This window comes from Corylus avellana, chromosome ca4 (genome assembly GCF_901000735.1).
Source record: "Corylus avellana chromosome ca4, CavTom2PMs-1.0".
NCBI classification, from domain to species: Eukaryota; Viridiplantae; Streptophyta; class Magnoliopsida; order Fagales; family Betulaceae; genus Corylus; species Corylus avellana.
In genome coordinates this window covers 31555685-31570602 of record NC_081544.1, presented here as the reverse complement: position 1 = coordinate 31570602, position 14918 = coordinate 31555685, and the positions used below count along the sequence as shown (strand labels likewise).

Genomic DNA, 14918 nt, shown 5'->3' with positions numbered 1-14918 from the left:
CTCCATCTTGGTTGGTTTTGGATACTCCAATTTTAAGCCCTCAAAGGTAGGTAGTGGATGTTAGGTTAGAATGAATGGAAAAGACTATGAAATTTATTTGAATTAAAGATGTATTGTTTTTTTTTTTTTTTTTTTTTGGCATGTTCACACAAGGGAAGGGGGAGAGAGAATTCGAACTAGTAACCTTCACTTTATTAGGTGTGATCCACAGCCGATTGAGCTATCCTTTGAGGACAAATGCATTGTTTTTGTTTTTATTGTATTTGACGTTTTTACTATATTAAAAGCTTTAAAATGAGAATTTACACTACATCCGAATAGAATGGACTCTCCATATTATAGTATTGAATGAAAGGTTTTTCTTGTGTAATGTAAAAATTAAATGAAGTAATTAATTTTGAATGTATTGTGAATATTTTGGGTTTAAAATTATTTATTAATACTTTTATTTATTAATATTTTTTTGCTAAAAATAAAATAAAAGCTTCTCCAAAAAGCCTAATCAATTAATTAGGCCTGACGTGTGCATGTAGCAAAATTTATGATGGATGTACTAATTTTTGTGCCTTTTCAGTGGTGATAGTTACTTGTGTTGATCAGGATTCCTACGTCTGCCAGGCCCACATAGATTATATCTTATCCAAAAGATTTACTCTATACTCCCAGCAAATATTTGTGCATGATGTATATTGTTGGGAATAAAATCTCTCATGCATCTGAAAATATCTGAGACTCCAATATCTACTAATATTTTATTTCTACAGTTACGTAAAGTTCTATAGGTACTTAGCTGCTCTAGATATTTGAACGTATCAACCACCACATGAACGCCAAAAATACTATTATCTATCAACCACCATATATATATATATATATATATATATATATATATGGTGGTATTTTGTTGTTGTTGTCGTAAGTAATAGATTACATAAAGGATAGGGATAACTTCATTTTAGACTCCTAAATTATCATGGAATTTGACAAATTTTTCTAAATTTCAAAACATTTCAATTTGAACATTTGAACTTTCAATTGCAGTCATTTTGAGCCAATTCGTCAGATTTTAAACGTTAAAAGTGAGACAATGACGTTTATACACCTGACTTTATTATCAAATTTTAAATTTACCCTTAATTTCAAATTAAAAAATATATAAAAACTAAAATCAGGAATATTTTGGTATTTTTAGGTATTTTCGTTAGAAGTTAACAGCTAAATCCGACAGAGGGGTTAGAATTGACTGTAATTGAAAGTTCAGGAGTTCAAATTGAGAGGTTTTAAAGTTTAAGGGAGCTTATTAAATCGCGTGATAATTTCAGGGATTTAGATATTTGCAAAAGTGAGAAAAATATCGTTTTATATATATTTGGGTGGTTGCGCTTTCAAAATGAAAAATAGATGGGATGCTGTAAGATTGCTCTGCCTCTCATTATATGTTTTGACTTGGAGGGAGGCGCCAACAGGTCTGCAACAAAGTGTGATGGGGATTAGAGTGAAGCATCTGACATCCAGGGCTCTTTAGTTGGGTCCACCAAAGTGGGCCCATTGGCCCATCTTCATTATGGCGATTGACTAAGACAGGATAAGCTCCTTTAGTCCCCAGTAGCTCAACCGTCAGATCAAGGAAGCATCTGATAGGGCCCAATTTCTTTTTTCCAACAAAGAATTAAAACTTTATGGAATAAAAGCAAATAGAAAGGCCCTAAAATACAACTCTTTTGGTTCCCCACCACTAAATACATTTCCTTCCCATATAGCTTCCCAAGTTTTAATTGACCCGTTCACAGGCCCAAATTTGAACTTTCAATGAGTTTGGGCTTCAAATTATGAAAGCCCAAGCCCATGATAGGATGCAAGTCCAGCCCACAAAGAACCAAGAGAAAGAAATTTTTTTTTTTTTTGAGAGAATTGTTTTGCAAATGTAGAGATACTTTTAAATGATGAATTGATGATAGGCAATTTCATATTCTATGACATGAAATATAATTATCATTTATGTTATTTAATTTGGTGACAACACATAATTCTCTCACTGGAATTGAACTAAAAATCCTAAATTACTTAAGATTTATATAAACAAATATAACAATAAAAAAAATCTTCAAAACGTTCTTTGGTGGCTAACAACCCAAGGACACCCCGGCAGAATAGCGAAGGTGGACAAGACCACCCCAATGACACTTAGGGGATAGCCTGGATCATCTCTATGGCTCGAGGGTGATCATAACTACTCCCAACGACACAGATGATGGTCACATCACCCTTGATGATCTGTTAGGATGACTGATCACCCCTTTAGGTGGTCGGCCAATGACCATCTATAGAATGTTTTGATTTTTTGTTTTTTTTTGTTTTTCCTATAAATTTTAGGTTTGTATAAATTTTTATTTTTTATTTTTTAAAAAAAAGAAAGATTTTTTGGGAAATCCATTTTGTTCATCAATGAATAGCTTTTAGAGGAATAACTAGTCATTTATTTAGGGTAATACTCATTCTATTTCAGGGGTATATTTCGCATCCAAAACGTGCCATAAAAGTTGAAGAAAAAACAAAATAATAATTTCCCAACAAATTTTCTTTTCCCATTAGAATGCCATGTACTTCCCTAAAAAGTCCCCAATACCAAAGGTGCCAAGTGCTATACAACTTATGAGATAAAATTTGAAACACTCCTTTGATAATAGTATCATATGGTCAGTTTTACTTTTATCTGCACCAAAACGCAGTATCCAAATTTCATGGTATTGAATTTATTGATAAACATCATCAAAGCGATAATTTATTCATAATCAAAAAAGGGAAAAAAAAAAAAAAAAAAAAACAACTTTTTGTCAACTTGTAGCTGAAGAGGAAAAGGCAATTTTTGTCGATTTATAATAAATTCATGAGTAAACGCGCATTTTACGATCACTCCATAAGTTTTTAAAAGTTGATGTTAATTGCTTTGCTTTGTTGCAGATTTGAAATGGATAATTTCATGTGTTTTCAATCCACTAAAGCAATGTCCGTTAGTTCAACATTATTCTATACCTGCATCCCTAAATGGAGAAGAGAGGGGGAAAGCAAGTCACCTCATATGATGGCTAAGAGTGGCTCACCGTCTATCCTCAAAAAGTGGGAGATGATTTACGAGCCACCCCATATGAGCCACCATTATAGGTGCAAGCCACCCCTTTGCTTGCGGGGGAGGAGAGGGGTGGCTCGCGACCACCCCTCATTCGTCACCCTAGCAATGGGATGACCAGTGGTGGAGCATTCCCTTTTGGGGGATCTTATATATATATATATATATATATATAAATGCTAACATGGTACTAATGGACGTCACTTAATTGGACGAAAAACACATGGAATAACTTATTTCAAATTTGAAACAAAATCGAGCAGTTAAAATCAACTTTTAAAAACTCAAAAAATGATTGCAAATTTAGACGCAAGAATTTATGATAATTCATGGGAAGAAATACAATTTACTCAAAGAAATGTAATTTATGTACTTCATTAATAGTGGTTGGTACTAATTTGTGTTTCACTAATATAGCACGTACATCTACATTACAAACAAAATCAACTTTGTTATCCACATTACAAAATGCAGGCTAAATCATGTAGATGAATACCCAAAAAAAAAAAAATGAAAAAACAAAAACAAAAACAAAAACAAACAAACATAAACAAACATAGACGTGACGAAGCACTCATTCATTCCTTGCTTGCAAATAAAAGTCAGTGTCAGTGTGTCACTCCCAGTCGCAGTGGCTCTCCACTGCTTTTGTAGGACAAAAAAGCTTTAACCATGTGGGCATTGAAACAATTTGCCGGTTGAATTCAGGCAAGCCTTTGTTAGACTTTTGAGGTGATCTGAAATAACTTTTAGCCTGTTTACTGTTTAGTGTATCAGCAGTGAGCACTTCTGTCAAATTAGTAATGGGCTTGGACATGACTGGACAACAATGGCAGCCCCAATAAAGTTCTTTTAAATTGCTTGTCCCCCTTTTCACAAGGTTAAAAATAAAAGAAAAATACCCAGTTCACCAGCATTTCCTCAACCATTTCAATCAGCACTGCTGTGGTGGTCCTTGATTCACTGTGATGCAAGCTGGGTTGATTCTTCTCCAGTGCTTCTTGAATCTTGATTCAACAAGGTGTAAAGTAGAATTGGAAACAAAAATATTAAAGATAAGTAAATTCTTCCACCTGTCAAGCTAAAAGGGAGAGGGAGGAGATGAGCACATAAATATGTATTTGCTACGTTTAATGGGTATGTGACAGCACAACCACCTCCACATTCCACTCACTTCAACTTGGATAATCAAAAGTGGATCCATTTTAATTCCTGATAATTCCATAAACCTAAGTATCTCCATCCAATCTTTGAGCTCAAGATATTACTCAATATATTCCCTTTCATTGCCGACCCATTTAATTATGAAATGGAGAATCTTCAGCAGGCTTACTGTTGCACAAAGAGGCTGAATTGCAGCCCTTGTCTGCACTGAATAGAAGGGCATGGGGTTGACCTTAAGCGCCATATTCCATGGTAGAGAAAACTTATTATAAGTAATAACAAAAAAGTAGGCCATTAGAGACATCACTAAACCACCCAAATTCCACCCATTCCAGCAGATTATATCAGATGCATTTCAGGAAAAGAGGATTCAAGGAAGAATGAATAGCCAGAATAGGGCACTTTACAAAAAAAATAACAGAGTACTATTAATGTGAATACATAGGAAAAGGAAACTTCCCTCCCACCCTCAAAAGCAGGTGGTCCTTGATGCTCTTTTTTACTTAAGAAAAAGTCTTTCAACAGTGAGTTTAGTTCAAGCAATCATATGTACTGGGGATGGATGCTAGTGGCTTTTTATAGGAAAGATTTGAAAGCAAGACCTGCCTCAACCCCCCCACTCCATCAAATATCACATTATTCAAGGTCAATGGAGAAAAATTGTGCATAGATTTTTGCAAGGCATGGAAGTGGATTTGATTAGATAAACTTCATTAGAATTTGATTTTGCAATGACATAGATGGATGAGCTCAAAATGAAGAACTTCCAAGTGCAAGAAAAACTGCTTATAGTGCCAGAAGCAGCAGTGGAACATTTACCTCCACTGAACATCCCTGAATCTGAACCAAAACGAAAAAAGAAAAAGAAAAAATGGCCGACTTGTCTGTATGTCCTTGCATCTTCATAGAAGTATGACCAAAAATTTCAAAATTAACCACCAGCAGCAAGTCATGCTTGTGGCTGCTTGCAACCTAACATGGCATGAACTCGGCATGCCCATTTGCCTCTTCCTCCATAGGAGCAGGAAGATTAAGATCAATTAGACCAGGAAATTCAGGGAGCTCTTGCTTGATTACAACAGTTGTTTCTTCAGAACCTCCAAAGAAATGGGACCTCTTGTGACCACCTAAAGCTTGGCCCGACCGGAAAACTCTGAAGCAGATTGGGCATTCATGCCCCTTGCTTTTCTTTGGTCCCAATTTTTTCTCAGAATGAGCAGAGATGCTCTGATTAATTGAGGTTTTGACGCTGCAAGACTTGACAGCTTTTCCATAAGGCTTTGTAACAGGAAGGGAATCTGTGTGGATGTTGTTTTCGCCACTCTCATACATTGACTCACAGCAGCGAATACTCTTTGTATGGCTGGCTCTGTGCCCACCCAGAGCCCGATGAGATTGGAAGCACATTTTACAATTCGAGCACTCATATTTGCTTCTCTTCTGAGCATTCTTGCAGCTCTCAATATTGGAAGAAGCACTAATTTTTATCTTCGTGTTGGAGCCCTCTAAAAATTCACGACTGTAAGAATCATTTTTAGCTCTCATTCCTGAATCATACTCCATCAAAGCTCTACCCACATGATCATATCCTGCATTTATGATCAATTCCTTCCCTAGTTCAGATACCACATACTTGAACCTGTTTGAACTTTCACCCAATTCAGCATCAAAGCCCCCAATTCCAGATCCATATTCCACTTTAGGCTTCTTAAATCCATCACCCGTAAAAGACCCATCAACAGAAACATCTCCTTCAGCCTTATTGGTTTCATTCCTAAAACACCCAGAATCAGAATTATCAGAAAGACTCGTCACAGCAGTTTTCAGCTTCTTGTCTCTTTGCCTCTTCAGCTTTACAAACTCATTGGTATTAGACACATAATTCCTACCATTTTTCATAGTCATGGGCTCTAAAACCACTGAATCGTTATCCGAAGAATCCGCCACCGAGTTCAAACCACCTCTATGACCAGAATCCCTAGACAACATCATCAAACACATAGCCCCCTCTTCTTGTTCTTGTTCAATCTCCGAGACCGATGAAGAACCATTTGGCAGAGTATTAGCAGAAGAGAAAACATCAAGAGTCTGGTATCTCGTTCTTTTCGATCTCCTAAGCTGCTTCTGAGCCGATGTCTCGTTAACTGAGTGACTATCCATCATGACTGGTTTCTCCTCAAATTTACTAATTAGCTTTTCCTTGTCGGAGTGACAAGCCATGTGACCACAGAGAGCTTTCAATGATTGAAAGCCTTTGCCACATTCTTTACAAACCCTTTCCTGCAGTAAACAATCACCTGAATCCGAAATCCTCCATGTTTTCTTTGGGTTCTCTCTAAGACCATAAACGGAATTCCAAGCAGCAGCTTCAGACCCTGAATCTTTCTTGCTCCTGATTCCACCATCCACAGATGGAAACCTCACTACATTAGCATTAACTTGTGCTTCTTGTTCCACTTGAGCAGAATTTTGATTCATGTGGGTCCTGATGTGACCACCCAAGGCCTTCCCACATGGGTACCTCTTGTTGCAAAACTTGCACACAAACTTCTTGTTTTTCTTTTCTTCCATGGATGAATCTATCTGGCAACTCAAAACCAACCCAGGAAACAAAACAGAAGAGGGGAGCCAAGTCTTACCTCGAATCCGCAACAAGGCTACATTCCATGATCTTGCCCCACCAAGCACACCAAAAATGGTGAAAAAGCAGAGGAAGTGAGAAGCATACCTAGATCGAGCAGTTGAGCCACAGATCACGAAGTTTCTTGCTTTTTCACCAGAGGCGATAAGCAAAGAATCAAAAAGGACTCAGATGTGACAGTTTGTTGAAGTACGAGATCCGACCCACAAAAAGTGTCCCTTTAAATTCCATTTTTCCATGCCTCCTGAATGTTCAAAATTCAATAGGCTTGACAAGAAAATTCAAAATTGTGAAGAAATGGGTCACTAATGGTGGCGACGAACAGGTCTATCAACAACAATCAAAGCAAAGCCATGACTCTCTCTCTCTCTCTTTGATTTCTCTCTCTTGTTGGTGTTGTAGTTGGAGGAGAATTCCATGCATGGAAGCAAAAGACTAAAAGAAGGAATAAAAGAGAGGCAGCACGTGTACTCGGTTGAGAACGTTTCGCCTGATGTATTGGACGGTCAGGATTGGTGGGTGTTTGGTAGATCCCAAGGAGTGAGGACTACTTGATATGGCAAACTGAAACTGAAACATCCAAACTATGCCTTAACTTTGTCTTGCTCGCAAGCTCACACAAGCACAAGGCTCAGACTCCTCCAACCGTTATTGTTTTTCAGCTTCCTCGCTTTAATTTGGTCCCCCATTCAAAAGGATATTTTTTTACAGAGATGCTGCCGGATTTTTATTTTTATTTTCCTAATTTCCTGTTTACATTCTTTCTTCTTTAAACCCTGCCAACTCAACAACAAATTCATTTAAAAAAAAAAAAAAAAAAAAAATCTACATCATCAATTGATAATTATTCGCATATTTGGATGTGGGTATTAACAAATTCCCTATTTTTCCTTCAAATATTATGATCAATACAGATATAGAAAAAACATGAATGAAGCCATAGCTGAAAATGGACTTCTGACTTCCGAGCTGATTGAGCTGTTTGCAGCCCTATGACTTAAAGCCAAGCATATATTGTACCAATTTGCTTGTTAAAATGTGCATTTCTGATATTAGTTATTATTATTATTTATTTATTTATTTATTCTTGTTTTGTTTCAATGTTGAGGGTCAAGTACATTTTGCAGTTCGTAAAACTTACAAAAAATGTCGTGTTATTCACTTTAATTTCCGTAGCTTCTTGGACATCCTAAAGGATAAAGATTGCACCCACAGGGCACAGGGCCACCCCTCTGTATCCCCCCGGCCTCTGCCACTTGCGAGAGGACAACTTTTACAAGCTTTTTGCAATTCGGTTCAACCGTTTGTATGCAGCTCTGTTTTCCACGACACAAGAGCAAAGCACTTGGCACTTGGTACTTGGCCCTCTCCTCAGTTCTCTCCTCTCCTCCAGCTTTATTATCCTTCAATACACTTTTTGACCATCCCATCGGATCTTCCAACAATGCACAAAATCCGTCCTCAAGCTCTCCCCTCCATATCTGCTGTTTTTATTTTATTTTTATTTTATTTTTGGTGTGTTTGTCATGATTGGTTGAAATTATGCAATTCGGTAAAAAGTAAAGAGAAAAGAAAAGAAAATTAAAAAATAAATAGAGAATTTTAAATGGTTCTATATTGTGCTTATTATGTTTACTCACAATAAAAAATACACTCCCAAATACATTAACAAATAAAACCATTAACTTTGAACCATTTGCACCCGTGTGGCAATTTAGGGAAATATCAATTTCAATTCCTAAGTTTTCATTTTATTTCAATTTCAAGAATTTAATCATTAGGTTGACTAGATTTTCAAACTTCTATTGATAGTCTATTTTGACCAAGCAAACATTATATTTGGAATATTTATGGATTTACAGCGCTACCAAATTTGCCTTCGTCTGATGTATGAATGAAAAAATATGATTGTTTTACTCTGACTAGGTCTATGTTAGACAACATATACAAACTTGAATTCTTATGTCTTGGATCAACTTTTACACCTAATTTAACCCTAAACTTAAACCTTAAATCAAAATGTATTTTGGCACAGAATTTTCCGTCGCTTAAAACCCTAATAGAGGTGGAGGCATTGGGAAGAAAGAAGAGGAGAAGCTCCTCTCCTCCTTCCCATGGAGTAGCGCGAAAAGTGGGGAGGATGCCCTCAATGGGAGAACGGCCAATTAAGTAGGCACAAAGAAGCCTACTATATTTATTGGAAACTTTCTTGCTGCTTCAAACTTTTAAATTAATTTACTCTCTTTGATGAAATGTAAATAATCTCTTCAAGTTTACCCAAGCAAACACTTTTTTAAAACATTAGGCTGCTCAAGATTTAAATCAAAAGTGGGCAATCATGAAAAACAACATCCAAAATAGAGTTGTACTCAGCATTGTGATCCCTTTATTGTTCTTGAATACTCGTTTGTGGGTAACAAGCAAACATGCCTTGAGGGTCAAAAAAATTCCCAATTAAAACCATGAAGTTGCAGGCCAAAGCAGCATACAAGACATACTTGCCTTTCAATCACACCCGAGTTATTCTTTCCCTTCATCCCTTTGGCTCTCTCCTTTTCTTTTATTGTCTTGATATCAATTTTTGCATGCTGGAAAATGCAATGGAATTTGTATGTTCTGCTTTCTGTCACGCCAGTTTGCCACCAATTCCGGATCTCTCACACCCATGAAAGCAATATACTTGACTATCATTTGGGCATCTTTGATGAGATTATGGTCAGATCCATTGTCTTTTGGGGTTATCTCTATAATCCGGGCCCTTGCCGTTTACCCACAAGAAGCTCCCTAATTGACTGATTCTACGTTACCACTAAACGCCATATACAACCGTTGAACGCTTTGCAAATTATGACCAAAAAACAGGCAACAGTCAATGACTACCTGTTCACTGCGGGCCTTTATGTGATCATGCCACCTCAACAACTCTCCTTCTTTGTCTCACATATTTAAGTTCTTCCTTTAATATCGATTAATTGTTTACTTCATTTCTTTTACATTATTCACTTTTCTTTATTTCTTTATAATTAATTACTTTATTTTCACATCCGTAACCTCCCCGAAACATCCAACAAGGAAGAATTTAGTAAAAAGTAAAGAGAGGAGGGAGAGATAATAGAACACATAAAATTTATGTGGTTCAACAGTGTGCCTATATAGTCTACGTTCACAAGAGTGTGCATCTCATTTTAGTATGTCCTAAAAGAATAGGGTTATGTATACTATTTTCAGTTAAAACTCTACATTGTACATTAAAATTCTCGATATACCCTTACCATAATGCAAGAGCATGGCGAAGCCCCTGCACCCCCAACCTATTATTGGACATTAAGCTGCAATGGGCCACATCCCACATAGACTCCACTCGCTCCGAAGCCACCTCTATATACCTAACATTGCCACTTTTCATCAAAGCAAATGGACCACAACAGAGGGTACAAATGGGGTGAAGAATACAAACAAAATGTGGTCATTGTATTTTAGCCATCTCCCTTCCCTGTCCGTCTGGAGAAAAAACTTGTCGCACTTTTCTCTCCCAACGTGTTTACCAACATGAAATCGTGAAAAGGTTTGTTCTTTCTACTATGGTTGGTTAGCTTCAAGCGGGACTATATCTCTTTTTTTTTTTGGATAAATGAAGATACCTGATCGAAATAAGAACAAAGAAAATTTAAATTCTATTTTGCCTTTTGCTTTTGTTACAGACCAGACCCATTACATACCAGGAGATTGTCTTTTTCAATATGGCCCTTGAATCCCCCAAATACGATCATAAGACAGACATCAACGGACTTTGACGATGGTAATCTTCCTTGGAACCAGCGTGTTGGATGTATTAGACTATTAGTGGTCAGTTTCTCCCCTTCCAAGATAAAGTTAAGAGAACAATATTGGCTTCCTACCCCCAATAAAGGTAGTAACTGAATAAAATATACAAGAGAAAGGGAACTTACAAAAGACGTATTCTCATTCAAAGCATTTTAACATGCCAACAAATATTAGAGATTTCACAGTAAGGATGTACACAAGGAAATGGAAAATCAAAATATCCGGTGCTTTAGAAGAAATGCTCTTGCATGACAACTATAGCTGCCAAAGCCCCAAAATCTTTGGCCCTGGCAAAAGCCGCACCAGATGATATGTACAAGAAATAGACACAACTATCTCAGATAGCCACTAGATGATGATGCTTTAGTCACCCATCATCTTGTTATCCGAAATGCCCTCTCCAAAGACCTCTTCAATCATGTTCCATGTAGATAGAAGATCAAAACCTTTTAATGAAGCTGATGGGTACTTGGCATCCCAATCTTTAGCGTCATAGGGCTCCAGTAAATAGAACTGACCCACCGCATCACTACACCAATCAGCTTTGCCATGCTCGCTCTTAACTTCACACCTTTGTAAAGCAGTTCCAGTGTTATCAGGACCGCAAGAGCTAGCTATACTGGCTTGACAATCAAACGAAGAGCATGAGTCATCTTGGGCGCCGAGATCCTCCTGATCATTCCCTGTAGTCTTATCCACACGCTGAAACAAGGGGTCAAATTTGCTCTCATCAAGGGAATTCAAAACGGGTGCATCTGACAAAAGATCCATCCCACCATCTTCTTTGGGAACGCCATCTCTACAAGGTTGCTCAATACCATCACCCTTGTAGTCATCATCACCGTCATTGTCATAGTCGGCATCATCATCATTGCTAGCATCATCTTCTTCAGAGAAATCGACTTGATTATCTTGATCAACAAGAGACTCAATAGCAGAGTCTTCGTCTTCTTCTGAATCTCCAACCTCGTAGGAGCTTCTATTGCTTCCTTGCCATTCATCATCATCACTGTCTATGTCCAGCAATTTAGATCTGTTCTGAGCAGCGCGCCTCCGAAGCATGAACACATTGAAATAATAGCTCACAAGCTCATTTTTACTTCGAGAAGGAAATGCCAATGACAGGTGCTTCCAAAAATTCTTGCCCAAGGACACAGGGTTGGAGTAAACAACCTCATGAAAGATCTGCTCTTCTTCCTCGGTCCATTCATATGCCACGTCCTCTCCCATGTCAGAAAACCCTAAATTCACAAATTTTTCATCCCCAATGATTTTTCTTAGTTTTTCTCGTGCTTCCATGACATGCTGGCAAACACATCTAATAGAGCCAGAATCCAGACAACTACAATCTGCCCTGGCATCGCCAGCATGGTCACCCTTGTCTGTATACAAATTTAAATCAGGCATTGGGATAACACAAGTCCCCATCAGCTTCTCCTCACTATCACTAACGTCAATGTTGGGGTTAAAGTTTTCTGTCAGATCTAACTTGTTCTTATATATATGTTTGCCCCACAATGGAATACTGGCTTGATGATTTGGACCAACAGGAACTTGTTTCCTAGGAGAGTGATCCAAGAAAGAAGAATAGGCATCCTCAAATGGTACAAATCTTCTCCGTGGTAAATTTAATTCCAAATATTCTGGAGAAAGAGATGGGTAGGATGACACCCCAGACCCAGCATCTTCTTCACTAGAACTGCTGGAGATCCATGACGAGGGATCATTGGTCTCAATATCCTTATCAGTTAAATTTGAAACTTCAGTAACACTGTCTTTTTCAAGCGTTTCATGCCACTGAAGTTGACGAAAGCCACCCTCATACTCACCTGTTTGATAGCAAAATATGTCAAAGATTAACATATATATTGCAAAAAGAAATAGTTCAGCCAAATCAATGGCATCAGAAGCCAGCTGTGCCACAAAATACAAACTTAAAATATTGCAAACCACCTATTTTTACCTGAAAAAGTAGGTTCCTGTGGGCAATTGTTACAAGTAACAAGTTCGGCAAATGGATTCAGCATATGGCTGTACTCAAGCTGCCTAAGGTGCTTATGAGGAAGCTCCGGGAACTCCTCATCAACAAAAGGCCTTTTAAATCCCATTCTAATCTGCAAGAAAAATAACTAAAGGTTAAATTCAAAGCCGCACAAGAAATGAGGAAGATCAATCAGAGTAACAAGAAACAAATAATCATAACATAAGGAGAAAGGCCAAAATAATAATATACATGTTGATAAGTCCAAAGTGTGTAAAAAGATTTGTGAGTGCATTCAGAGATACAAAAAACTTGACGCATGAGGCACACAAAGCAATTCTAATTTTTTTGTTAAGGCTTAGGCATGACAAGGAAAAAATATGTAATTATCATGAACACACAACATAGACAGACTATAGAATAGGAAAAGTAATATATAGAGAAACCAAATCAGGTTGATGTTACAGTGTCCAATCATCTTATAGAAAGACATAATTCTCTAACAAACAATTAAAAATAATTCAGGAAAAAGCAGCTTCAAATTTTAATTTATTGTTAAAAAAACATGTTCAAATCAAGTCATGAAAGAGAACCTTAAACAATTTTGAAAATCCATATATTTCAAAGAAAACATCGGTTTGAACAATTAACAAAATGCAATATAATCGAAGTGTGTAGCGTTATCACCTTTATTACCATAGTATGGGTCATGGCAAAGTTTATTAAACCAAACGACATTGTATAGTAAGCTTACAAACTGAAACTAACGATTGTAATAACATGTAAAAAAAACACAAATAAATAAATAAATGGCTAAAAATTGATAATTATAAATAAAAATATGGTTATCAACCAAATAATAATAATAAGAAAGAATAAGAACTTTTTTTACCTCTCGAATTCGTCGAATTCAGACTTCGAAGGTAGGAAGTTTAAGCTAAAACCCTAGAAGCCTTAATTCAGATAAAATATTACTGAATCAAAGGCCCAAAGCTGATTTCCCTGTGCCTTTAGTACTAACCCCCAACTTAATTCCACCAAATAGAAAAGCCCCAAATATTTCTGAAACCCTAACCCTAGACGAATCAATTACACACCCGAATTGGTCAAACCGCAAAATTATTGAGAAATAGGGATCCAAACAATCAGTCTCAGGCAAAAGAACCAAACCCCTCTATAAATTTCCAGAACGAACAAACCCTAAGGAATCGAACGCTTCGAAACCCCAGAAATTTGAACGGGTCGAGACAAACTACTAAATCAGAACCTGATTAGAGAGGGGAATTAAATAACACCGAAAATAGAAAAGAAAAACATAGAAGATCGGAGGATTAAAACGGTCTAAAGGACGAACTCGAAACCCTAACCCTAAAATCGGGTATGATCAACGGCTGGAGTTGATTTTGGGGTCAATCAATAGAGGATAAATAGAATTGAACAAATCAGGGATTTGATTTGAGGATTAGAAAAATTAATCAGAGGAAAACCAGAGCTAGATCTGAGGAAAAATCGAAGGAGGGATAGACGACGAAGGTCGAAGCCGAAGGGTACGGTCTTTAGGTAAACGGGACGGTCCGAAATTATTAGAGAAAGAAAAACCGGGTTAATCACATACCGCGATACCCGAGAGCGTTGTCTGGTCTAGACCCTATATAGCCAAAACCGGCCCGCTTACGAAATTACCATAGAGTCCTCATATGAGTAGCTTTTTTTTTATTATTATTATTTAAAGTGAACAATTAACAAGCTAGAGCTTTAAAGAAAAGAATACATGTTGATTGGGGTAATTTTATTCATCGTCCCATCAACTCCCATCTTCTAAAGTTTATATAATGTATTCTTTTAATTAAAAAATTAATTTTCATATATCCATTATTCATGTTAATTCAATTCCTCAAAACTGACATTTTTTTATATTCACTAAGAACTTTTTTCTTTTTTTTCTCATAGCCCCTTACAAGAATTAAATCATGGTTTAGACCACCCTCTTCCCCTCCCCAATAAATGCTAGGTATTTTTCTAGTGTTCTCCTGATATCTTCTCAACTGTGATATGACTTTTAAAATCACCAATAGATTAAAAGTCAATAATAATAATCTCAAATTTTAAAAGCTACATCACAATTAAGAAAACACCAAAAAAATATTAAAAAAACACCTAACATTTCACCTCCAGCCCAC

General features: G+C 36.9%; 2 protein-coding genes across 2 annotated transcripts; both read right to left on the bottom strand.

The window, feature by feature from the left end:
* Positions 1–4981: 4981 nt before the first annotated feature.
* LOC132179443 (uncharacterized) lies at positions 4982–7320 on the bottom strand. Its single transcript, XM_059592173.1, has one exon. The coding sequence runs from the start codon at positions 6860–6862 to the stop codon at positions 5264–5266; it is 1599 nt and encodes a 532-aa protein (XP_059448156.1). The 5' UTR covers positions 6863–7320; the 3' UTR covers positions 4982–5263.
* A 3554-nt stretch (positions 7321–10874) lies between these two features.
* LOC132177500 (uncharacterized) lies at positions 10875–14343 on the bottom strand. Its single transcript, XM_059589852.1, has 3 exons — positions 13631–14343; positions 12721–12871; positions 10875–12586 (listed from the first exon to the last, which is right to left on the bottom strand). Exons 2-3 carry the CDS (start codon positions 12863–12865, stop codon positions 11121–11123), a joined length of 1611 nt encoding a protein of 536 aa, XP_059445835.1. The 5' UTR covers positions 12866–12871; positions 13631–14343; the 3' UTR covers positions 10875–11120.
* Positions 14344–14918: the final 575 nt, after the last annotated feature.

Excerpts from the sequence above, each read along its gene's own strand:
- LOC132179443 (XM_059592173.1), bottom strand. The coding sequence starts at position 6,862 with ATGGAAGAAAAGAAAAACAAGAAGTTTGTGTGCAAGTTTTGCAACAAG.
- LOC132177500 (XM_059589852.1), bottom strand. The coding sequence starts at position 12,865 with ATGGGATTTAAAAGGCCTTTTGTTGATGAGGAGTTCCCGGAGCTTCCT. Across the intron at positions 12,587-12,720 it reads ACAGGAACCTACTTTTTCAG|GTGAGTATGAGGGTGGCTTT; the intron begins GTAAAAATAGGT and ends GCTATCAAACAG.